Below are 27,489 nucleotides of genomic sequence, written 5' to 3' on the forward strand. Positions count from 1 at the left end.
TGTGGTTGTTTGTTTTTTTTTTTCTATCAGCTCAGAATGGTCTTGGTGCTCACTACCGCCATCTGCTGGGACGGTGTCAGCATCAACAGTTTAGTCAAAATGCTTTTTATTCAGCAAGATATGCAGTGTGTCTGAGGTTTCCAAATTTCCTGAAAATACGACAGCTTATCCTTAAGTATGTACCAAATCTAAAGTGTTAATCATGTCCTGCAACCAAGCTTTACTTAGAGGTATTTTTGCAGTAATAAGGCAATAAGAAACTGTAGCTGAGCTGATGTGAACATCTTAGATGAAGGGTCTGGCATCAGTGCAGTATTTAGGATTTTTGACACTGTACCGAATACATCACACCAATAGGTGGAAAACCCATGGAAAAGTATCTGACACTAATCACAAGTTAGAGGAACATCTGGGAAAATACTGGACAGTAACAGTTTAAATGTGTATAATTCTTTATTTATGTGTGAATTTAAGAATACTGTTTACTTTAAGCCAACATAATGAGCTTTCAAACACATCACATAATCATTTTTATAATTTCTGACCACCTCAAACATCTCGTGGCCACACTTGCTCTTTATGTGGGCACCATTCTACAAGCCTTCCTGCACAGATTGCTTCAGTCCAGTCAAATTTCACTCTAAATATGTTTCTGAACCCGAATCAACGACTGCAGAAAATAAGGAACAAATAAATCAGTTACCATAATTAACTATGTGTTCCTGTATTCCTTAGGGCTGCTGAATGTTGTTATCCACTTCAAGTAGAGGTGAGTTATCAATTACTTTACACATTTACACACAACTGTAATGACAAAATTTTCTATTATTCGACTACAGCACCACTGTGACAGAAGGTAACAGAATTGTTAAGAAAACTGTACAGCAAAATCTGCTTTAAAAAAAGAAGAAAACAGAGAAGAGGAGGTCTTAGTGACATACGGAGCATCATGATTAAAGCTTATAAATGAGAAGTGCCAAATATCTGTGTGAGAAACCTGAGCTCAGTGGGGAGAAATCAAGGTTAAAGGGAATCCTGAATTGTTTTTGTTTATTTAGAATCTCAAACACCACAACTTATGTCATAGTGGAATAATAATTTTTTTATCATCATATTTTATTAGACAAACGATGAAATTAAGTAATTTGAAAAAGAGAGACTAAGCTTATATTTAATTAGGCCAGATCTTGTAGAAATCTAGATATTTATAAAAGAACATAGAGTCCAATAAATCCCCCTACACCTGTTCCATGTCATGGCTGCATTTCTTTTCCTGGGTTAGCATGAGCACCCTCCCCCCAGCTGTGACGAACATATTACAATTGGCCACTGTCCAGTGACAGGCTGTGTGGATTGGCTGGCACAAACCATGGTCGTTTACAATTGGCCTATTATCTGTTGTATGCTCCACCCCCCTCCTCAGCTTTGGAACAAAGTGAAACAGTGGACACAGAGAGGAAGGTGATGCAAGGTTTGTGATGTATTTTTGGCCCCATATTGACTGCTTCCTGTGTGTAATTTGTGTGTAAATGTGTGTTTATGTGATAGCAGACGCTGCACTACAGTCTGGCTCTATACTGTGGTTAGGTTTTAAAGAGATAACTCTGTGCCAGGCCAACTAAAAAGGAATTGTGTACTTACAGTGTGAAGGATTGTGTGTGACTGTATGAATGTGTTGTTTTGTGTGGCCTGTTTGTAACAAAGGAATGGGCATCTGCCTTTTTAAAAAATTGACTTTTTGGTTGTTGAAAATTGGTGCAATTTATTGAATCTATTGCCATCTTCGTCATCACATATTAGAAATTCAAGATCAGAGGAACCACAGCCAACACAGCTGTGATTTAATCAAAACAAATCAAAGGCGGCAGGTTGTAATTTGGTTGTAACTAGGTGAACCCTTGGATTTAACTGGTCAAACCTCATCTGTGACAATGCATCTGACCTGCATAACATTCAGGAGGAAATCTGGATGATGATTTTTGAAGTGCTGCAGTTCAGCTATATCTTCCAACCCGCTATATTTTGCATGTTTGGCCTGACATGTCCAGTAGACTACCCACCTTTGGCGACGACACAAACGACTAGTAACGTTACCGGTTTTCCCACAGCGAGCAGGCCAATCGCGTCTGGGGGGCATTTTTTTGACGCCATGTCTGCTTGTTGAAAGGATGAGTTGCTTCAGCTCAGCCATTTTTATCAGATGCCTGGTGTTAACAGCTTTCTGAGATCATTCCAAAGCATCTCTACTGGGTTCATGTTTTGAGTCTGACTTGGCGATTATAAATGATGTTCCTTCTTTCTGTAGTACATGTTCTTCAATGTGCAGCATCATTTTACAAGTACATGACCCAATTCCAGTTGCTTCCAGTTGGTGGGTAGCCAGCCTGACATTAACCTGCAAGGTATTTTAATAAACTGGGGAATTCATTTTCCTTCTATGATGACAAAGCTGTCCAGGTTGAGAAGCAGCAAAGTAACTCCTTCCATGTTGCTCCCTCCACCCTACTTCACCTTTGGGATGATGCTTTCATGTTGGTATGCAGTGCCTTTTTCACATAATGCTTCTTATTATTCCTAATAATTATACCTTAGTTTCATCTCTTCACAAAACTCTTTGGCAGACTTCAGGTGTACAGTGATGGCTGTTGTCCTGACATGGATTGCATGCTATGTGCAATCAGTCACCCTTATCTGCGTATAGTAGACTTTAAATAACAGATGTTAACTGCCACTATGGGCTTGTTTCTCATCTGCATATTCTACTTCAGTTCTAAGGTGTGTAGCTACAGTACTAACCATCTCCATTTGTAGACAATTGGTCTCTGTGGACTGATCAATATCTAAACTCTGAGATTCTTTGTAACCTTTTTCAGTTTTAGGCAAACCATCGTTAAGTCTTCTCTCTTTTGCGAGCCATGGTTCACATTGACAGATGCTTCTCATGAACAGCAAAGTAAAAATGTTTAAGTGTTTTTGAATAAGTGAGAGTTGCTCTAACTCTCCAATCTTATTTCACTGACTGGACTCTAGGTTTGCCAACTCCTGATTCCAATTAGCTTTTGCTAATGTTTTCAGCCTAGGGGTTCTCAAACCTTTTCCAAACTACACTGTTGTCAGATACACAGTATTGACAGAAACGATACAACATGTGTTATTAGTTAAACGAGACAATACTCATTCACAATTGTGATTTAGATGAAGAGCTGAGAATATTTTAAGACAAATACAAACACAAATGTGGGTTCACTTGCTTTTTTCTAGACAATGTAGTGCACATCTATTTCTTTGTGCACAAGCTTGTATGTTTGTATTTACAGATATGTATCTTCATAATTTAGTGTCCATCAGTGTGTATACGTGTTTACTATAGCTCTAGGTCTAGCTGTCTGTCTGTCAGTCTTGATAAGGCCAGCAGCTGGAAGGCGTTAGTCAGGGCACAGGCTCAACTGGCCTCCGTGTAGTGGATCTGTTGAGAGGGAGCAGAACCATTAGACATGCTGCAGTGAATACAGAGAGAAGGGGTGGGAGGCGGGGAGGGTGGAGATGTATGGTGAGAAAACCCAAGATGAAGAAAAAGAGTGAAAGAGATGCGCAAATGAGGAGTGGGTGGGTGGGTGGTTGATGAAGTGCGAACGAGACCGAGAGAAATCAAGGAGCCATATATAAGACAGAAAGCAAGACAGGCAGAAGGAACAGCAGGAGGTAAAGAGATAGAGACAGGGGAAGCAGAAGGGGGCGGGTGAATGTAGATGGGGAGGGTAAGAGGTAGAGTGGACGGAGGAGAAAAATTGAAAAAAAGGAGGAGGAAAAGACAGTGGGTGTGGAGTGATAAGGCGAGGGTGTAACTGTTAATGTCCACCCTCACAAATGATATGTGTGAATATCACTACTCAGTGTGCACATATGAAAGACTAAACAGTGCAATTAAATAAACACTGTCACCTCCTTCCTTCCCCCAATTTTTCCCTCTTCTATTCCTCATTTTCCCTTGAGTAGCACTAAATATTCTACCAATCACTTGTTTTACTCAGAAACTTTTGTTCTATCTCTCCCTGTTTTCCTTGTTACCTGCGTCATTTTTACAGCCCTGATACTGTCTCCCTGCATAGTCTTCTCTGCCTTTATTTAGAAGCTCTGAATATGTTTCATGTTTCCTTTTTCTCCTGGGAAATATTTGTCTCTTGTGTGAAAGAAGTGGCTGGAGCGAAGCTGCCACTGGGCCTTGACAACAACCTTCTCACATTCTTGACTCCAGGTTGTCAGTTTGAATTTGGTTTGAGGTGCAAAGCTGGACCTGTAAATCTAACCAAAGCCTTGTTATACTTGTAAGTGGCCTTGCTGGATTTAATACTTTAGAGCATAGACCTTAAAGCAATAACATCTGTATGCGGCAGGTGAGATATTTATAAATAATTAATTCAATTTGATTTATTTGCTGGACTTTATCATGGTTATTATGTCAAGATAATAGGCAGCACAAATACTGTTTCCTCAAATTGCCTTTCTGAAATGTGGAGCAAAATCTGATGTATTACATGCTCACAAAGCTCTTAAATCCCATAACAAACATAACAAAAAGCTGTTGTTGTGATTTCAATATCATTTATTATTTAGGACACTGACTTCCTCTTGCCTTATCAGAAACAGATTTTGTTGGTCTCTGTAGTGCTGAGGTGTAAAAACAGGAACAAGCCGCCATGTTTTCAAATCTGAAACCAGAGGACAGGCTCAGATGTGTTCAGAGTAGCTGCCAAATTCAAAGGTGACTTTAAGTCAACTGCATGCAAAAGCTTTTGCATGATGAGCATAAGGGGTTTTACCACTTCCCTACTCCACTGCTGCCACACAGACTAATTTGAAAGTTCCCCCTTTGCCACTGTTCAGTGCTGTTTATGGCTGTTTAACTGAACTTCTCAAATTCACTATCTTCCAGTATGGCAGTGTGACCCGTAGGTGGTCAAAAATGTCACATGATTGTTTTTGCTGGACTCCATATATGGACACCATGTTCCACTGCCTCCTGACAACTGTTCCCCAGTAGTTACTGTTCCTTCCACCGTTTTTCTGGATTTAAACAACTCGCCCACTGGCTGTCTGTGACATTTACCAATACTGAAGATGTGATGTAACTATCATTGCTGTTAAACTAGGTTAGGCCCTGGCAGTTAGGGGGGCATCTGAGGCTGCTTATATCACTGTGGCCAAGTGTAAATTAGTGTGACTCTAACATCGCTACTGCAGGAATAGACAAAGAGTGAGAAGGTATAAAGGTGTTAACAAGACCAAAGCAAAGGAAGGGAAGTTTAATTACACATCCTATATGAGAAAACATAATTAAAACATTCCTTGCTAGCTACAAATCAGAAGTGAAATTACATAACTATATAGCACTATTAGAGAAAGAGAAAGTCACATTATACATAACATTATGTTTTCTTATGTTAGTACTTTAGGGTTTATGTTCTACATGCACCAGAACATGGAAATCATATATGTTTATAGAAAATCCAAATTTGAAATAGCTGCAACACTTTGCATGTGTTAAGAAAATAGTCAATTATAAAAAAATAATTTTACTAGCAAGATCACACAAAAATGTATTCTGAAGAAAAACAGCTGTGGAGTAAGAATATTGCCTTTCAGAATAAATCTGACATATATGTTATTTTTGTGTATCTAGATTATGCAAATTAACATAAATGTTTAATTTGATATCATTTACAGGACAATACTGATGATTGTTATTAACTTATTTTAAAATGTAGAGTAGAATATCAGTTACTCATATACTATGTAATATTAAGGTATTCATACTTACCATATACTAATATAGTATAAATACTGCTGACTCTGGATTGTAGAATTGATTATTCATATATATATATATATATATATATATATATATATATATTAAAGTACAATGTACCATTTAGTAGTGTCTAAAGGTCAGAAGTAATTCAAGTAACTTTTTTATTTCTACATTTAAATGTTCTGCTCCAGCACAGAGACTCTTTTGTAGAGTTTGTCATTATTTATTAAAACACTAATTATACTGTCACAACATGGTCTTGCTTATTACAATAAATTTATGAGCTCTGTAACTAACAAGTTTTTCCTCCCTTGCTACAGCCCTGTAATTGCATAACTCTGCTTTGCTTTTCTTTCCCCTCCCTGTCGTCTTTCAGGAAACAAAAGATGAATTTTGGCCAGTGTTAGCTCCTCCCCATTCCTGCTCTCTCACATACACTTACTCTCAAAAACACACACACTCTCTCGCCCTCACGCCATGTCTTTTACACTCCTGCTCCTATAAATGCAGCAGTGTTTGCATTCGGTGCGTTTGTGCATGGTCTTTTTTTTGTTGTTGTTGCTGATGTGTTTTTTGAGGGAGAAGGTGTAATATGGAAAGGCAGAGAGATTTACTGTAATAGAAAGTGAGAGAGGGAGGGAGCCAGAGACGACAGAGAGGGAAAGAGAGAGGGAGGGGTAAGACAGATAGAGAGAGTGGGTGAGCAAAGGGGACAGAAGGGAGGGGAGAAAGAGAGCGAGAGAAAAGAGGGGGAGCACATGTGTATGCTTGTCACTAAGGGGCTGGGAGAAGGACTAAGGGAAGCGAGGTAGCTGGCCACAGCCGCCATATGCTGACTGGATTCCTGTTCATGTCTGCTGTGTGAAGACTGTAGGTTTCTGTTGTGTGCTGGCCGGCTGGGGAACACACCATGGGAAGCTCACATCTCCTCAACAAAGGCATGCCTCTAGGTAAACAACTAGCACTCTGCTTTTATGTGGGGAACTATGTGTGTATGTGTGTGTGTGCGTGTGTGCGTGTGCAAACATTTGTGAACTCAGTAAATTATTCTGCCTTTCTCCTCCCCTCCCCCTTCTCTCTCTTCCTCTCCCTTTTTCCGTTCCTCCTCCCTCGCTTCTTAATTCTCCCTCACTCTATTATCTTTTTCTTTTATCGCTCAGCCTCTCTCTCGCCTGAGAAGAATGGTTAGCCGTTTTCCTTGAGCTGTGTGTGTGTGTGTGTGTGTGTCAGTGTGTGTGTGTGTGTGAAGAGGCAAATCTCTGCGATTGAAGGCTGCTTGAACACCTCCATTTGTGGCGACAAAAATAGATCTCTCTCTCCTTCGAGGGCTAGCAAGGACATGACACATATTTCCCTTTCATTGTGCTTCTTTTACAAACAGCTTGTCTTTACACACACAAATCGCATACATGCACGTGCACACCCTCACATACACACAAAGTAGCTCAACAGACACACATATTCAAGTATACACATGCGTGCACACAGCCGGATTCACACACAGGTGACAGATGCGCCTTATCATAGTGCCTGGAAAAGACTATTCTAGAAAATGGGATCAAGGTAGGGGCTGCTAAGGAATAAGAAGTGGGGGTGAGGGGCGGAGGTTTGGGTGTGGAGCAGTAGGAGGAGGGTGAGGAGATAAATGATCACCCACTTTAAAGATGAATTACTCCATCTGTGGTCACCTAAATTTGGATTTTTGAAGCCATTTCTCCCAAAAGAAACCAGATTGTAATCTGTGATGTCATCAGCAGGCTGCGGGCTGTGTGTCTTGATGACATCAAAGATTAGAGTTTCCCCTCTGATCTTTTTCCTTCCGTTTTTTTTACCCCTCGCGCTGGAGGAGATCTTCTTCATGTCTGTCACATATATAACATAACAGCTAGAGTCCAAGGTCACAGACACGACGACTGTGAATATCGGTTCAGAGAGGTTCGCACTTTTAAGATGCTCGTGCACAAATCACTCATTTGATCACTGAATCCCTTTCAGCATGCAGTGAAGATCACTGAACCCTTAAGAGCGCCTTTAAAATTGGTCTGTCATCCGCGGTGACTGATAGATGTGTTGATTAGTGTTTTGGAAGGCAGGGGTCCTATGATCCATGAGCACTGAGTCATGTCTGATCTGATTATAAAGGCCTAGATCAGTGACACGAACACATGTCAGCCACTTGCTACATCTCTTTTAAAATCTGATTTTCTGCCAAGTAATCTTGTTTATTTTGCTCATCTGACTGGTGTATATGATTTTATAGTGTGAACTTTCAAGATAATTAAAAGGTAAAGAATAATGTGATTGTTACTGATAACTCCAGGCAGCCTTCAATTGATCCCTTAGTGATCCTTTTTTATGTCAAAGGATAATGAGAGATATCAAGGAAACTGTTCATGTAGTGACATGTTGCAAAACCTAAGAAAACCACAATGTTACTTGGAAGTTCTATTAATTAACAAGACATGCAGCACACCTACACCAAACATCGAGAAATGAGCAGAACTTGTATCAGTCGATTCGTTGCTGTCTTAAAAAGATACAAGTCCATTTTGGCAACATTAAATAAATGTTTTTATTCATTTGTGTCTGTCATTTCAAACACATGGTAAATACTGACCTAAGGTTTTATTACCAGCACTTAGAAATGTTAGAGACTATATACACTAACAGGCAGTAAAAGGCTTAGTCTATTATAAGTAATGTAAGAATATCGGTGAATTAAAAAGGGAAGGAACAGTAAAAACTGCACTAGCTGTTACTGATGCACTGGGCATATGTGATGGTTAGCTAATCTAATACTTGTTAGTTGGATTTAATTAACTGGAAACAACTTGTCCATTTTATTAAGCAATGCTATTCAAAAAGAGAAACAAAACTGAGATGAATGGCAGTCTAGACAGGTAGCAGCACAGGAAAAACAACAGGTCTGCAATGTAACATCCCAAAACAATAATTAGCATGTAAGCTATAATAAGAGCACTTCTGAGAAACATTCATAATTGTTATTAATGTGGCAGAGTTGGGTGAATCTGTTCAGCGTAAGAGCTGCAGCTGTAACCATGTTACAGGAATTCAAAGATACTTTAGCATAGTTTTTGCTTCTGGTGTCACAACACACAAATATCTACCTGCTATCTGCACTGGAAGGCTTATATTGCAGTATTTATTTTAGTATACTAAATCCTCTCATCTTGTTTTTATGAGCCAGAAACAGCAATAAATAGATATATACTTACCGACTTATAAATCAATTGTAATAATTGCAACATGGATATATGTAAAATCAAACAATTTTTCTTTTTGCTGAGAGACACCCTTGAACTCTCTTAAAGACACCCCATGGGTCCTTGGACTCCAGTTGAGGAACCCTTAATCTAAATACAATAAACGCCTCATAGCCTTTATAATCCATTAATAGGGCACACTTACTCCAGAGTATCCAAACTGACCCCAATCCAATTGAAACTTCAAAGTGATAGTGACTTTATTCTGCATATTAAGTTAATCCAATATAACGGACCGACGGTCATACAATAATCCAGTTACACCCTGTATTTAAAAATGTAGTATTTCCTGTAGTGCAAGTATCCCTAAAGCTAGTAAGAAAACAGCAGTGACACCCATTACACTGAATACAGTCTTACAGAGCTATTTTCCTCAGGTTGTTTAATTTGATTTATTCTCAGAGGCCTACAGGCTGAAAATTACTCATTATTTTGCAACAAAAGAATGAGAAACACATGCATTTGTAAAAAGAAATCTGTTACTTAATCTAATGAAAATGCATATCCAACCTGCAAAGTTGTAAAAATTTTATCTAAATTTCTTGTCTTGTGTGTGGGTTACAACTGTGTAGGTTTGTATCAAATTAAAATTATGTAGTAGTTACTGTAAAGCTGAAAATGCTGCTTTCAAACCATAACTGATCTTAATTCACCTCCCACTGCACATATACAATAGGTTAAGTATAGCCACCTTGTCTCTGATCCTTAACAGTGTTGTTGCTCCTTGTCTGTTTTGCTGCTGGTGTTTTAGTAATGGGAACAAAAAGCTGACAAACCTGAATTGGCTTGCTGATACAGTCCCTGCAAATTAGGATCCTATGTGTTTGTGTGTACAAGTGTGTGTGTGTGTTAGTATGGGAGAAAGAAAACCTGCATGATGATCATTTCTATGTGTAAGCACTTGTATGTGTTATAACACTCCATATTAGCCATGTCAACCTGCATGCGTTGTTGTGCTGAGTAATCACCTGTATTCCTGTATTCCCTTATACGTGGGTGGGGCAGGATATTTATGTGTGTGTGTGTGTGTGTATGTGTATATGTGTGTGTGTATGTGTATATGTGTGTGTGTAGTGCAGGCTGGTAGTGAGGGATATGTCTGTCTTCTCATCTTTCCTCCCTGGGATGTGAAGTGTGGGCAGTGAGAGTTAGTAGACGAAAAGAATAAAAGACTGCAGAACCATTAATGTGGCTGAACACTTCATACCTACACATTTAAGTATTTTTAAACATAAAAATGATGTAAAGATGTAAAACACAGCTTTTGGATGGATCTGAAAAAAGGGAAAAGACGACATAAAGTAAGCCTAGAAAAAAAAAGACTGAAATGAGAGATGTAGATCTGAAAATGAGGCTACAAAAGACGAAGGAATGGTGAATTCAACACTGACAGGATTCGAGACGAGGATATAGGGGTTCTATACACCACACCATGATGCTGCACGCCACAAGAGCCAGTAACATTATGAATCAGTTGAGCTGTGGCTTGATGGCTGGTTGTTCGTAGGCGGCTGACTGATCACAGGTGCAGACAGGAATGCTTTCCTCTCCTCTGTTTTCACAGTAAAAAATATAAACACTGGTTGAAATATGAAAATGTCATCCTGCTAGGGTTCGTTTTCAGTCCAGTTAGAAAAGGGCTGAAAAGACATTTAATTCAGGACGTCTGCTGTAATTTCATAACTGAATAACCTATGAAAATAAATTTACCAGCTGCTAGTTGTGTGGGGCTTACATTGTTTTGTGGATGGCTGAACTGTAGTTTGCAATGACTGAAGTGAGGACAATGGATGCTTGCTATGACGTGAAAGGCGTATGTGCTATGGCTGTTACAGGGAGAAGTCTTTGTAAGTACCATATACAACACAACATATAAGATTTATGTATAGCAATAGGTAATTAGGAAGTTATTTTCTTAATTGACTGATAAATGGTTTGGTTTTTAAAATGTTAGAAGACGGTATAAAATGACTATTACAATTGACGAGAGTCCTAGTTAACATTTTTTAAAAAAGAGGATCTATTGTTTTTGCCCTCTTAATCTGTGATCAATCAGCTAAATGTTTCTCAATGAATCTATAAATAAAGTCATAAAATCTAATATCACCCAAGGCTTAAATTTTTATAACATAAAAATTACTGATCTTTGACAACATCTGTGTTGACTGGCAGTCCAAAAACATTGTCTCTAAGCTTCTAGGAAAAATATCCAGCTGTTGGTTAGTGACAGCTGGATACGAGCAGGCTGCAGGGCTTTCCCATTGGCTCTCCTGCTTTCAGTCCCAGCAGCCACTGGCAGATGTTTTTTCCATCTCTAAATGTCATTCAAGCACTAGTGTCATTTTGGTCGCATTACAAATTGTCTGAGAGATGCAATTTTCATATCATTTAGTGCCCCAGGCCTGTAAGTGCACAGTGAGACATAACACAGACATTACTATGCAGATGGTTATTGTTTTTAGTGAATGATCATCACCAACAAAACTTTACTGTCTTCCATTTATGGTGTTGCATTGGTTAGAAATTACTACTAGTGCATTGCTGAAATGCCTCTTTAAATGTTAACCAAACACAGTAGTGAACCTGGATCAAAGCATATTAGCAGATAAACCCTGAGTAGAAGGCAAGAGCAGAGCTGGAGCTGTGGTCCTGTTGGCTGCGAAAAGGCCTGTTTGGATAGTGAAAGCTCCCAGCAGTCACCCAACCCTGGGGCTATGGGGGTGCAGACAGAGAGTGTACTGTAGTACTGAACATAATGAGAAAGGGAGAGTTTTAGAGATAGATGATTGTTTAGGAACTGAGGAGAGTAAGAGGAAGAATTTAATGAATGTTTAATGTGACGGGAAAACCAGAAAAAACATTAAATAAAAGGAACTGGGAGATAATGGCCATTTATGTTTGTTCGATTTAGGAATTCAAAAAGTGAGTGGATTAATATTTACAATGTTGAGCTTGAGGTTTGTGTTTCAGGAGAGACAGAGAGAGAGAATAGATGGGTGTTTTCCCATGAAATATAGTACTACTCAGCAGTGAGTAGTGTTGGTCCTCCCAAGGTCATGCTTGGTGCTGGAATGAGAGCTATTTCCTCCCTCACTCTGACCAAGCGTTAGCTGGAAAAAAATGTCTGGAATTTCTGTTCCTTTTCAAAACTGTGACTGCTGACCAGATTTCAGTATTCTGTGCAAGAGAACACCATTGTCTGCTTAGTTACAAATCACATCTCTCAATCACACTTTGAATCCTTGTAAAAGATGTCTATTTGCCAACATATTGTATAATGCAGCACCTACAAGCAGTTGTGCTACATCTGAGCTGAAATGAAGGCTATGTTGAAGCCTGAGAATACTTTTTGCTCTTATTGAATTTGAATTTCTCATGTATGTACCATTGATTTTGTATTGATGTTTAAGTGCAATGGCCTCAAGGCAAATCCTATTACTGAAAGCTAATGTTTTACCAGGCCACATAAGGCATTGTGAGCAGGATACACGTTTTTGGTCTGACTGTGCAGTGGGTCTGCCTCATCAGATCAAGTTTCCTGCTGTAATCTGACAATGGAATAAGGAAGACAATACAGGAACCAAGTGATGAATTAAGATGTGAGCTATCTTTGCTTCAGTGCAGCAACAATGCAGTCTATTATCCTTTTAATGTGTTTTAACAGTGAAAGTGCACAGGGTGCTTTTATCTTCATATAGTAGGTTTCAAATGACGCATACTGTCAGTGCTACAATATGATATAAGTAAAATCAGGGCAGAGGCCAGGAATGCAGAAGTTTACCTCACAGTGTTATGCTTAAGGATAATATGATACAAGCTTAGTAAATCTTGTCAAATATGCTTCAGACCTCCTAATGTGAGGATCATACCGGTAAATTTCTGCAAACTAAAAAGCAGATTCAACATCATCATAGATACAAAAATCCAGATCCTAAACATACGCACTAATTCTGTGCTTACAGTAATGTGGCTTTCTATATAGTGTCCCACTCTGCTCTGCTGCTGCATGATACATACATAGAAGTATGTGCATTCTAATCAAATAATACCCCATATGTTGAGTATGTATCTATATTATTCATACATTTATACTTAATCATAAAGATTTTAAAAAAACAACCAAAACTGGCTAAATGTGGCATGATGTTGAAAATAACATCACGTCAACTTATTTCCAGTGCAGCTTAATTGATTTATATCAGTTGTATGAAGTAATTGCTAAATATTAGATGTATGTTAGTGCTTCAATATGGTGCTCAACTATTTTTTTTTTTTTTTTACAACAGTCTCACAAGAAGAAACCAATCGATTGCAAGAGGAGATATATACAATATGTTTAACAACACGAGCTTTCATTAGCAATGTAATATGCATTACATGTTGCAATTGCAAAAAGGTTTTGGGGGTTAGAACTGTTCTAAAGTTTTCCAAAATGCATTCTGGGAAATGTGAATTCATTAAGTGAAGTAGAACTATACAATAGGTGATGCAGGATTAAGTGTAAGAAGACAGGTTATTACAATTACAATATGTCATGACCAAAACACAACTAGGTAGCACTGAAAATCAGAGATTACAGATACAAACCCATAGTGTGATCATGCCTACAGCAGGGTCTTTTCCTTGAATTCATTTAGCTTATGGGCTGTTTAATGATAGCTGTTCAGGGAATAGTATTCCTCAGTTTCCTGGCCCAAACTAATTTGTGGAATTGGAGCTGCCAAATTTCTATCCACAAGTCTGATTCTCAGGGATCCTTGGCATTCAAAATATTGTAAAGACAGCAAAATACTGATTTTGTAATTACCAGCTTAGTGATTCTGCTACTTTCCCATGATGTCTGCCCATGGAACTGGAAAACAGGATCCATCTGAAAGTCCAAGTCACAAAAAACATTTAGGAGGAATATTGTGAGTGAAATGACAGAGGCAGTTGCTCATTTGGGATGTCAGCCTGCACAGCTCAGATGGGAAAAGTCAGGAATGAGTGATGGGTAGAGTCAATGTCACTAGAAACAGGCATAAGTCTGCACTTATTTCATCTGCAGTATTTTAGAGCTGTCAAAACTTTACGTGTCAAAGAGACCCAATTACTGTACATATTCTTTCTCATATTTTCCTCAATATCTACATCTGTCCATCATTTTTGGTCAGTATGTCTGTCAGTGACCTGAAATAATGAACCTTTCAGTTATTTGTGGAGAAACCAAGAGATCCAGGAAGATTGCAACGAGGTGGAAAGTTAATAAATGTAGCTTCCAATTCATCCAATCGACCATTGTTCTGGTTAAATGTGAACAAATGCACACTAGTTAGGGCTTATCTAAGCGCCTTATCGTGCTTAAGTGCCACTTAGTCTCCTACAGAGCTGAGCAGCAATCACTGGGTAATATTTAATCTGAAGAGATGATTTAATAAAACACCCCATGGAAGGTTTGCTTGGGACACTCACTAACAGATTTCAGTTTCTGACATGTCTCTTATGACAGTCCTCACTCCTTCATATAAAGTGCTGAACCTACACCGTATCATTTTCAGTGTCATTTTGAAATGAAATATTACAATTTTGCTGCAATTAAAATTTAAGTTGAGCCACAATATATTAAATAGTAGACATTTGAAATATAATCTGTAGCTTCAGGCTGCATGCTCAGTTTTCTAAAAAAAGACTATGCCAATTTTCCAAGTGGCTTTTAAGAGTCACTCTCAGTGTTTCATGTGGGCAAGCACATGAAATATGAGAAATAATCTCAAATAATGTGAAATGATTGAAACACAACAGGATACACCTAATCATGATAGTGTGTATTTGCCTCTTAATTTTTAATAGGATACTCAACGTTTTTAGGGCAGGTCTTCTTTAAGAGCCTACTTAATGCATCTTCCCAATTATTGCCTTTTTTAAAGAGTCAGCAAACGTCATACTCATTAAACTGAAACAATACATTTTTGAAGTACTAAAACATAGCCTCAATTTCCTTATGTTGCCCATCTTACACTTTTTATTGCTTTTATTTTGTGTGTATGTAGGCATCAGGCCACCCATCATGAACGGGCCCATGCACCCACGCCCCCTGGTGGCATTGCTGGACGGGCGCGACTGCACTGTGGAGATGCCCATCCTGAAAGATGTAGCCACAGTGGCTTTCTGTGACGCTCAGTCCACACAGGAAATCCATGAGAAGGTAAGGGACTTAATTAGATAATGTGCACACAAATGCTTTGTAGAGTCCTAATGTTGACCTTGGAATTTTAATGTTCAAAGTGGATGTAAAATTATCTAATGGGCCAGAAACTTCAATTTATTGCATGCAGCTATACTATCTTCACCTACTTCTGTGGCCCTGCTTTTATCTTTATTAGGTGTAACATTTCCCCCATACTCAGCAGAAATATAAGCCCTCATGCTTTCCTTCCAAACACATTGACTTTAACATCACACTATTAATAATTTATGCCACACCTAGTACGAAGGAAAGTAACCACCAAAGGGCTAAATTAGTAATGTATAGATTTTCATAGAAACTGATGTTGGGGATTCAGCAATTAACAGTATATAGAGCAGTTCTTTCAAGGACTAGGTTAAAATACATTACTTTAATTTATCCATTTTAAAACTCTTAGAAATAATCCAACCAGAATGGCATAAATGTTCCTATAGCATCTGAGATATCATGAGAAAAGGAGGATCTAAAGTTATATAAACAATACCAACTCTGATTTAGAATTTTGAAGTTTCATACTTACAACCAAGACAAAAAGAAAGAAAACAAACTGAGCTGAAGAGAAGTTAAAGAAAGGAAAATGAATGAAGATGAATAAAGAACAGAGAGCAAACTTAAAATGTGTGTCAGGCTCAGATATTGCCACAGCTACTATGGATCGTGAATGGGTTTGTATGTCTGGCAGGGTTACGTCTTGCTCTGGGTGTCTGCCAGGCACACCCTCTCTGTGAGTGCGCTCAGTAGGCCACAGCGTGGGAGAAACAGATGGCTCTCCCTCACTCGCTAACTATCTCTTGCTCTCTCTGTCTCTGGCTCTCTTGTAAGCAGCCACCGTATTGCGTAATTAAAAGCGCTTTTTTATTGTAATTGAACCGCATGTCATTTTCATCCTGTCTCATACACATTAAGGGCTGGCAACTTTAGAAAAAGAATATGATTAACTGAGAACCTATTAAAAGGTGAGAGCAGATGCTGAACTGGTTTTCACACAGAGCAATATATCCCTATTCTATACACATGCTAGACAGTCAAATTATCTGCTTTTCAGTCGGAATAATTCAGTCAATTAAAACAATAAGCAATATTCCTGATTAGCAGCCACTGAGAGAATTAGTCATTCTCACCAGATTCAGAGAAGCATGATATCAGTTCATGTGGTTACAAAATCTTAGGTTGAAGTGTAATTTCCAGGAAATGCAGTTGTTCCATCCAGGCAGTAACATTCAGGCACAGGCTATGAGGAGAATATAAACCGCACCAAGAGAAAATGCTTAACCAATTTCCTTGGATACTATGGAGCCATGTGTGGCTGCTCAGTGAACTGTAGCTGCTGACACTCACTTAGCTTGTGTCCACATCAACACAAATACATGCTGATAACCTGATCTCTAACTCTAACTTTCCATACAGTATAATTTCTAGATGAAGTATTACCCCATTGTTCTGCAAACAGACACACTTGCACATGCAGTCTTATTTTTTTAGTCGGGGTGGACAGATTTTAACATAGATACGCACTAACAAATACTGTATATCTGTGCTGTTTAACTGTGTGTGCTGTGTTGTGTGTGTATGTTCAGGTGCTGAACGAAGCTGTTGGAGCTCTGATGTATCACACCATCACTCTGATGAGAGAAGACCTGGAAAAGTTTAAAGCTCTACGTATCATTGTCCGCATCGGCAGCGGCTACGATAACATTGACATCAAATCTGCTGGGGAACTGGGTGAGAACACACACACAAACACCATTTAAAAGGCTCATTCTAAGATTAAGAAAATGCAGCATTTGCTATTTTCCAGTGATTACACACCAATGACGATGGATTTCTGAATACTATATTCAATTTCTGCTTATAGATCCCTCTAAATATTACATGCTGAATCTTTGATTCTCTTTACTTTCTTAAATTAGTTTCTGATCTAACAGCTAATCACTTTGTTAAAACCTATCAACACAAAGCCTTTTTCTTAAATTGTTAATATGTCAGTTTTTCTGATTTCTTTTTCTGATAGCATTTTTACAGCTTAAATGCAGGTTTTACTGTTCATTATCAAAAAACTTCAATTTTTCTGCAGGTTCTGCCTTGTTTACGAGTCAAGTTAATTCATTGAAGCTTTTTTTTTTTTTTAAATTAACAGACCATATCTTCTTCCACCAAGAGGCTCTGCCATTTGAAAGTTGCCAGCAGTGTTTATACAGAAAATAGCTGACACGGGCTATGAGAATAATAAACACAGATCTTCCAGTAAAGACCTTCAGCCAGCACTTCTTCAAAATTGCTTTCACCAAACATCCTCTCCTTCCTCAAATAGCTCAAAAAGTTATTACTATACCTTATTTGCTCTCTGGTCCAACAGGCATAGCTGTATGTAATATGCCAGCAGCCTCAGTGGAAGAGACAGCGGACTCCACGCTGTGTCACATTCTCACCTTGTACCGACGCACCACCTGGCTGCACCAGGTTTGTAACTCTTGTGGCTGATAAAAGAGACTAAAACGAATTGGATTTGAATAAACTAACTCTGTCATAGGTGTATGTTCAGTTACCAGTTATAAGATGTAGAAGATACAGTGAATTGATTTGTTCCTCAAATCTGTTATTGACATTTGTATTTTATAATCATGATCATAATGCATACAACAATTTGGACTTTGGTCAGCTGAGTCATGTTAAACTGTAATGTTTGTGTTGTTTGTGTTATATTTTCATACAACATTGTGTTCTTATTCATGCCAGGCTCTCCGGGAGGGCACACGGGTTCAGAGCGTGGAGCAGATCCGAGAGGTGGCATCAGGAGCCGCAAGGATCAGAGGAGAGACTCTAGGACTTATAGGGCTCGGTGAGTGATGCCTCAACAGCATGACCATTTAAATTAGCATACAGTTTGATTTGGTTCATTTTGCCTGATCTGTAGCACACAGATTTAGCTGCAGACTGATCAAGTTACTACTGAAACTGCATTTTATTAATCATTAAGGACGTTTCTGTGGGGGGCCATTTTCAGTATGGGGAATTTTTGTCCTTAACCAAACTGGCTTCCCAAGTAGTTACTGCCAATAAAATATAAGAGGATTAAACCAGAAACAGGAAACAGAAAGCAAATCTCTTCCCTGAGCACTTTTCAGTAATAATGAGCAGACCTGTGTATACAGAGCATGATGTAATTTATACAAGGAAAAAGTCAAAAGGGGAGTATTTGCTGCACAAAAATTGCAACTATTGTGTTTTTGGTTCCCTTTTAAAGTGTATTAGTGTGTATATAATATATCCAATTGCTCGTGTTTTTCTGTGTGGTTCTAGGTCGAGTGGGCCAGGCTGTAGCCCTGCGAGCCAAGGCCTTTGGCTTCAATGTGATTTTCTATGACCCTTATTTGGCCGACGGTGTAGAAAGATCCCTGGGACTACAAAGGGTCACCACATTACAGGTAACAAACACATAGACACACCGGGGTGTGAGTAGAGACAGTTTGGTTCTGTGAAAGCGCGATGTGACGTTTTTTGGCATTTTGGTGTTTTATGAAAAAAAAAAAAGTTTCACTGAAGTCTTTCCACACCTGAGTAATTTGTAAAGTCATTATTTTCACTGACTTTATCAATAACATGTGGCATATGGTGGATGCCATGAAAAGAATCATTTATTTCCTTTTTGTTCTTTTTGATTAAAAACGGTCAAGTCTGAGATATTAGTTACTGTATCATAAAGCACACCTAAGTGGACAACAGTGTGTTATATGTTACTATCGGGGATGGTAATATATGGGAAGTCTCATTTTTGAGAAAAGGGATGCTAACAGTTTTTATTAAACCGCTCTGCACATATCACTGCTATCAGCAAATCTAAGCAGTATTTGACATCTTAGTACTTCCACTTAACCCCTGGTAGGACTTTAACCTCTAAGAACACAACACTAACCCACTATTTAAATGGATTCAGACTAAATCTTCTTTCTCTCTGGGGGGTGAGGGGGTGAGGTGGGGGGTGGGGGGAATTGCGAGATTTTGTCCTTGCTGTAAAAACAATGTTTACTCCAAGAAACACCATGATACACCATTTACTGCTTTATTAAACACACAGAGGTGAATGAAAGTGACACCCTCTTGTGTTTACTGTCAGTTAGTGCAACAATGGCTAACCTGATATCCATTTGTATGTAATTACAGTAGCAATTTCACATCTCAGTGTGACTCTGTTGTAATTGCTGCTATGAAGTTACAGTAGATTTATTGCAGCTTCAATTTCTCCTCTTCTTCAGGACCTGCTCTTCCACTCTGACTGCGTCTCACTGCACTGCAGCTTGAATGAACACAACCACCACCTGATCAACGACTTCACTATCAAACAGGTAGCAAGTCCAGAGCCCACACACCATGCACACTTATGACTGAGTATATACAAACACACATAGTAGTTTTTCTCCCTACACTAACATTGAAGAAGACTATCTACATGATAGTGTACAGATAAATGAGGCTTTCTACTGCATGCACTGTATAAAATGACAAAGAAATATCTGTGATATTTTCAGAGGCTAAAGAATTACAGCTTGTTTACCTTTTGAAGATCATTAGCAATCACTGACAAACAGCAGGATTTTATTCTATTGTGTATGTTCAAAAGTACTCAGACTAAACTGCATGATTCTAAAAACTGTTATCAGGAGTCAAATTATTTTAGAGTAAGTCACTAAAGTTGCTGGGAATCCTAGACTGAGTATGTAAACCAGTAGGATTAGAACAATTCCTCTTCGTATGTAAGATGCTCTAATGTTATAATCTGCTCATATGTTTTCTTCTTGCGTGATTCAAGATACCAAAAAGCTTTTAAGGCACACTTTCATATCTATGAAAGAAAAGATGCATCCTACTTTTGTTCTTTGTTTGCCATTGTGACAGGATTAACTCTCATTTCCAAACTGACATTTTACATGTATTATAGATGCGACAGGGGGCTTTCCTGGTTAACACAGCCAGAGGGGGTCTGGTGGATGAAAAGGCCCTGGCTCAGGCCCTGAAGGAGGGGAGGATACGTGGAGCTGCTCTGGATGTTCATGAGACAGAACCTTTCAGGTAACAAACTAATTTTTGACTTGCATATTAATGTTGTGACAGGATTAACTCTCATTTCCAAACTGACATTTTGTTTTACCTGTCCAGCGGTTGTGATGGCCATTGTTTTACCTTTCAGTGACATTTTATTCTTTACATTGTTGATAATTACTCTTGACTATATCACAGCAAACATGTATATAAGAACATATATAACCATATATAAGAACAATTTAAACTACACAAAGTACCACAGACACAATAGATAAGCTAAAAACAATATACCTTAAACATGGGAGCTCTGCACTTCAAAACTTAGCAGAGTTTTTATAACAGATTTGTAAAAGTGGACCTCAGTTCCTTGGACTTTTCCAAATGTCCTGAGCTTTAGTAAGCTCTGATAAGCCAAATTTACAATTGTGTGTAAAGTTGAGCAATAAGTTAAAACTAGTGACAAATAAATTTATTGTTGTAACTGTTTGTTTGTCAGTTTCAGTCAGGGGCCACTCAAGGATGCTCCCAACCTGATCTGCACACCACATGCTGCCTGGTACAGTGAACAAGCTTCGCTGGAGATGAGAGAGGAGGCAGCCAGGGAGATCCGAAGGGCTGTTACAGGTATGTATACACACATACACACACACACACACACACACACACACACACACACACACACACACACTAATGCACTGATGGAAAACATGACTCCTGTTAAAAAATCTAAGAGATACTGTATGTTCAAGTGTTCTGCTACAGTTTAGCATAAACCATCCTTCCTGTTCTTCCTGTTCTTTAAGCAAAGAGATATTTATTTAAGGGCCTTCTTCACTCTTTTCTTCTAACAACCTTTCTCTTAATTTTAATTCTTTCTCTTTCCTGTTCTATTGTCTTGTGGTTTCCCTTCTGGCTTGGTCTTTTCCCCATTGGCCTGTTTCATTTTGCCCAACTTTTTTATGTTTAGAAAGTGGGTTACTGGGGTAAAAAATTATAAATCATACCTTTTCTTTAACACTAACTAGCTCCCTTGTGTGCACCGTACAACACCGGACATTTAATTTTTTCCATCTTTAGCAATAATGCACATATTTCTCTCTCTCTTTCTCTTTTGCTCGGTCTCTTTGTCAGGTCGTATTCCAGACAGTCTGAAGAACTGTGTGAATAAAGAGTTCCTCACTCAAAACAATCACTGGGCAGGTGTTGACCCAGCTACTGTCCACCCAGAGCTCAATGGGGCTTACAGGTACCAACACAATAAGAAATCTACAGTTTATCTATCCTTTTCAAATCCCGGAGAAGTCATAGACTGGTATAAATGTTTGCCAAATCACTTGGAAATACATAATTATATACTACAAATTACAGCAGAATGTTAAATAGAGTTATACAGAGGATCTTACTGCCTTTTCATGGTCAGTTACAGATTGTTACATTCACAGAACTGTCAAAAATGCTTCCCTTTGGTTTTGACTTTATTAATTTCTGCTGCAGATGTAATGTGGTCTAGTATTTGTAATATCTATATATCCATTTGTTGTTTCAGTTGTGCTTTTTTGACTCTCTTATGAGTTACATCTCTCGCTCTGCCCTCGGCAGGTATCCCCCGGGAGTGGTGAGCTTGCCGGCTGGCGGTCTCCCACCTCCTGTTGAAGGCATTGTGCCCAGCGCAGTGCCCATCACTCACACCCTCCCTTCTGCTGTTACACACCCTCCTCATGCCCCCTCCCCTGGACAAAACACAGTCAAGCCACCAGAGGGTGACAGAGAGCAGCATCCAAATGACCAACTGTAGCAACACACACACACACACACTCCCTTGTCCATGTTGTCTGGTGACCAGAGGCAGTTGCCATAGCAACTGGTATCAAAGTGAATAACCTCCTTAGTGACGAGTTGTTATCAGACAGGGTCACAAATGGACAGGTTGAGATCCCAAAAACAATCGATTCACAACTCTCTGCCAATTGGTTCCCAGCAGCCAGTTCACACTCCAAAGAGGAAGTGGAAGAAGAGGATGAAGAGGAGGAGTGGATAATTGTCAGATGCTCTACCTACAGAGCAGGACAGTTGTCCTCTGCCCCAACCAAATGTCCTGAAAGACTGTAAAACTAAAGGTCTGCAGGTTGATCTTTACATAACAACCATAGTCAAGTGTTTAACAGTTTTCTCTGCAGAAGTAAAAAAATAACTATCTGTTGGTTTGGAAAGAAAAAATACTAAATCAAATTCTGCTGTCTTAGACTGTAGTGTGTCCAAAGTTAGAGAGCAGGTTACATGTCTTTATCTCCTTTTTCTGTGTCCTTTCCTTAGTTGATGTACAAACAAGGGTAGTAGGTTATGAAATGAATGTAACCTGTCTGTGTACAGTTTTTAGAATACAGCAAGACGATACTGATATTTGTATTCCAGTCTTAACAAAAAGGTTGAGTGATCTCTCTATGTAGCCAAATTGGTTAAAAAATATAATTTTCTTTAAGTCGTGTCCCCACATTAATTAGCCCCCACACCTCCACCCCAAGAGGCAGCTTTTTGCACATCATCTCAGGAAATTAAGTTTCCGCAGTTGATATATTGTTTTTTTGTTTTTAATGCCACTTAGTGCTTTTGTTTTTCCACCTGCTTGCCTTTTCATGTCCAACTACATTAGGAAATTAACTTTAACAAGCGCTAAAAATCTGATGTTTGCTTTTGTTTATGTTTAAGGGGCATGTGATTTGCTCTTGGCTATAAATGTTTGACCCAAATCGAGGGGGTTGTGGGAGGGAAGGTTGTAGGGGGGTGGCAAAATGGTATGCTTGGCTGGGATGACTTCATCCCTAGTCCTGACTTTTAATTGTGAAATAAAATGGACGGGTTAATTACTTTTAAGACAAAGCATAATGTCTACAAGATGATGCACTGAGAGTTTGCAGCAGCTCATAAAAATGTTTTTATCTTTGTCTTCTTTGTGTCTGATGATCCAGTACTTCCACTACTACAAATATTAATTCTGCAGGTCATGAAGCATGAACAGTTCAGAGCACCAAGGTTTACAAATGATGCACAGCACTGCTGAGTCAGTGTTTTGCTTCATGCTGCAAAGTCTAGGTTAGGATATGTCAATTTAGCAATCAGTATAAAACTGCACCAAAAGAAAGCTATAAGTTATTAAACTGCACTGCTGTTTACAGAAAACATTTTAAGTTCCTCACTTCTCCAGTTAACAGAGAAGGAATGTTCATGTGTTTGAACTTAGGCAAGACTAAACTGTCATATTTTTGTTCACCCAAATTAAACTTTCAAGACTTTAAAAAGTATTTCATAGTATGTAATTTTCATCAACTTTCTATAAGAGAAGCAACCTGCTTGCAAGAACAAAAAAAAAATCCATACAGAGATGTGTTTTATATAGACAATGACGTGAAGCATGTCAGAACGTAAGGATTTTTTCCAGCTAGCATCCCTTTAACATTTCACAATGGGTCCTTCCGAAGTATACCGTTTAGCCACCCTCTGTGGCCTCTGTGTCTATGTGTACATATGGTGTTCTGCCTGCCTGTGTCAATGTGACTTGGTTGTATCTGTGTCTAAAAAAAGCAGCACTGGGAGGAGGGGTAGTAGGTAGTACCTCCACAAGGTATCATTACAGCGCCATCTGAATATGTACTAAGCACTATGTACAAACTAAAAAACTGCTTTAAATCTAAGTTAGCAAATTAAGCCAATAATCCACATCTTTACTGATGACATTCCCACAAAGTAAACAAAGGTAACATATTTAAAACTCTTCACATGTTGATGTCAGCAGGCCAGCTAAGTGATGGTGCTTTCTGCAACCCCTTCTACCACCAGCTAAATAGTAAAAACAGTTCACTGTTGCCTACCTGGTCGTCTTCATGCTGAGGTAGTAAGAGTAGCAATCAGGGATGGAAATTTCACTAGCCACTTTTAAGTATTTAATGCCCAGGCTGCTGTTGAGCTGTCACTGGCCAGAATCAGAACAAGGTGTCTTTTGCAGAAGGTACTGAGGTGACATTTACTCAGGCCCCAAAATCTTAAAAAGGAATTCTGGGATATTTTCAACAGATGCCTCATTACGTGGGAGAGAAACTCTTTGCTTGTACTTCCTAATATAAACTATAACCATTCCTTAATAAAAACAATGGGTGCCACAAATGAAACAACACAAAAACTATCTTTTAAAGTAGAGGTGCTCCTTGAAATTCCATCCCTGATAGTAACACAGTCCACTGTTACCTACCTTGGTCCCCTTTATGGTAACGTAGTAGGCGTAGCAATATACAGTATACATATTCTATATTCTACAGTAAATATCATTATTTTTGGTCAAAACTGACAACCTGACAAAGATATGTTTGTGACTGTATGCATTTGTATGAATTATTTTAAAAGGAAATAAACTGTGGAAAGGTGAACTTTATGCCTTATTTTAGACTGCTCGTTTTGCCAAGTTACCAGCTGACTCCACTGGGTGTCAGTAGTACAGCTGCTGCACTCCTGCTGTGGAGAAAAGCATCTAAGCCAGCTTTAATATCCGACTCTCCAATGGTTCTGCTACTTGCATCAGTTTCCCAGTAAAATTTGTTTATGCTGTAAATGGATATTTATTTTTGTGTTCCTCCAGACATACACAATTCATCTGTTGTTGCAGTTGTCAACACATCCTGCAGCAAAGCTAATTCAAGCACTACATTTCCAAGATAAACCTAAAACCAATTGTCATCAAATCAACCTTTATACAGTAAACATAAGATCCACAAGATGAATCTTAACAAATCCAAACCACTGACATCACTAAGCAAACAAGTATTCAGGTTCATAGTCAATTTATAAGTATCATTCAGATTTTCACAGAAGAAATCAATTGGATATGGCCTGGTTTAAATTAGAAAAGTTTAAAACAAACAGCCAAAGGAAAATGATGATTCATGCAAGTATAATGAAATGTATTTCCATTTAACACAGAAATGAGAGCCACCAAATCAGTATGCTCAATTACAGCGAGCTCTACAAATTATAAAACTACATTTCTTAAAATGACTTCTTGTCCATGTGGCCTAAGCTGAAATAAATGTGAGTAGAAGTCAGATACAGTATAAATATTCAATTTAACGTAAGACACAAATATTCTCTTCTGCTGTCATTGTCTGTTGGGAGACTAGGAATTGTTGTTAGCTGCATGCTGCCAAGCAAGACCTCATTTTCAACCAACTGCAGCTGATGTCTGACATCAGACATGGAAAAACTTCTATTAAATCCATTAAACTTTGCTTTTCTTTTTGTTGATTTCTGTTTTGCTCCCTGTATAACCTAAAATTTCTCTCTTACACTCTTTTTTTTTTGTCCCTTCCCCTTTCCTCTTTTTCCCCTCTGGTTCAGCCATTCAGAATTATAGCCACTGGCACAGGCTCTCCTGCAGCTGGAAATTCAGGATGGTTTAATCTAAACCTCACAAAGCAGGATGGGAACCACATGCACTCTGCATGGGGACCTCCAAGGGGCACAGCGCAATGGGGACTTTAGGGAGGAAATAAGTGCCTGTTTAAACCAGAATACCACTATTGTTTATCTCTGTGTCTCTGTTCAAGACATTATACAAAACCCTCAATTTGTTCTAAGCAGTCACATCTTTCAATGTGGATATCAAGTAATCCGGAAGATTTAAGAGATGTTGACTTGTGGAAAATTTGGAGAACAAATATGTCAATGACTAACACTCTTGGCTCCCTCAGGAAAAACCCGAGCTGCCCTTGGGCCTGGCAATCAACATCAATCCATGTTATAGCATATTCCTGTTTAACAGGATTCAAGTGGAAGAGAGACACTTTTCTCCTTGTTAAATCACTGGCTGTTAGACAAGATGGTCTAAGGCATTAAGGAAATAAAACTCTGCATTGTAAGTGTAAATAACGCAATTCTTGCATATTGACAGTACAAAAAATGAAAAAGTGGTCTTTTTTTAAACAGTAACTTCTTTGTACTTTGTTGTCACTTCAAATTTCCATTTAAAATACACAAGCTGTGTTTTTTCAGAAGATTTTTCCAAGTTTGTATTAACTGCTTGGATCCATGTATCTTAGAAGGCTAATTACGGGATGCTTGCAAGCATAAGTATTTCTGCCTGACATTTTGTAGCTACACTTATTTTATTTAACATGAATTTATGTGTTGTTATCATATGAGCTTGTGAACAGTGGTGAAAGAAGTGCTCAGATCCTTTAATGAAGTAGGAGTACAACAATGTAAAAAGTGTGTCTACTTTACTGGAGCATTATGACAAAGCAGTTGTACAATGCATGAAAAATAACAATTTACCAGCCAACCTCAGGTGAAATGTGCTGAGACCTCTTTCAGTGCATTGAATAAGCAGCTTTCATATTTATACCCCACTTTAGACATGTTAGTTGATGGTTGTGTCACATTTTTAAAGAAGTATATGCACATGAGGTGGGTCCAGGCTTTGATAGATAAACTACTCAACGATGGACATGCAGGAAATGGGTGGATGTTCAGACATTACCTTTGTATCTCTTTTCCACTGCACTTCTCACCTTTCCTCTCACATCCCCTCTCACCTGCCTGTGGTTTTTTCTCCTGACATTCTCTTTTGTCCACTTTCTATTCTGCCCTCCTCACCTCTTGACTGGGCTCAGTCCAAATAAAGCCTAACAGAGGATTAACTGGATTACACTGGACTACAGTGGCTGTCCTAACACTGGAAAGGTGAGGTAGCCAGTAAAGGCAGGATTTCCATTAGGGTTTGTTTCAATGAAGGATTTAGTATCCAACAGGGACATACACAGTTTCAACCCTGCCAAGAAAAATGTCTCGTTTTTAATAAACACCAGACACGTGCATGTAAATGCTGGCTGCTGTTTGAATGGTGCCAATCCCATTGGATGCTTTTGGAGGTCACTGTTATTTAATTGTGGCTAGCACAAATGGCACACTTCAAATCTATTTCATGTCAGCTTATCCATTTTTACAAAAATTGGACATTACTGTATCACACCTACAGATGATATATTGTGGTACCTGCACCAATGTACATAATTAAAATGGACTGTAAAATATCAATAACAACTTGGAGTCAGCTTGAAAACCCCTAATCTTTTGAGTGCTTACTA

General features: G+C 38.6%; 1 protein-coding gene across 1 annotated transcript; it reads left to right on the forward strand.

Annotated features, from left to right (window-relative positions):
- Window positions 1-6,501: 6,501 nt before the first annotated feature.
- LOC113144489 (C-terminal-binding protein 1) lies at window positions 6,502-24,777 on the forward strand. Its single transcript, XM_026330575.2, has 11 exons — window positions 6,502-6,759; window positions 15,123-15,277; window positions 16,897-17,041; window positions 17,676-17,779; window positions 18,056-18,158; window positions 18,620-18,744; window positions 19,573-19,662; window positions 20,256-20,386; window positions 20,856-20,983; window positions 21,491-21,605; window positions 21,959-24,777. The coding sequence occupies exons 1-11, from the start codon at window positions 6,720-6,722 to the stop codon at window positions 22,152-22,154; spliced, it is 1,332 nt and encodes a 443-aa protein (XP_026186360.1). The 5' UTR covers window positions 6,502-6,719; the 3' UTR covers window positions 22,155-24,777.
- Window positions 24,778-27,489: the final 2,712 nt, after the last annotated feature.

This window comes from Mastacembelus armatus, chromosome 10, assembly GCF_900324485.2.
Source record: "Mastacembelus armatus chromosome 10, fMasArm1.2, whole genome shotgun sequence".
In the NCBI taxonomy this organism is placed as follows: domain Eukaryota; kingdom Metazoa; phylum Chordata; class Actinopteri; order Synbranchiformes; family Mastacembelidae; genus Mastacembelus; species Mastacembelus armatus.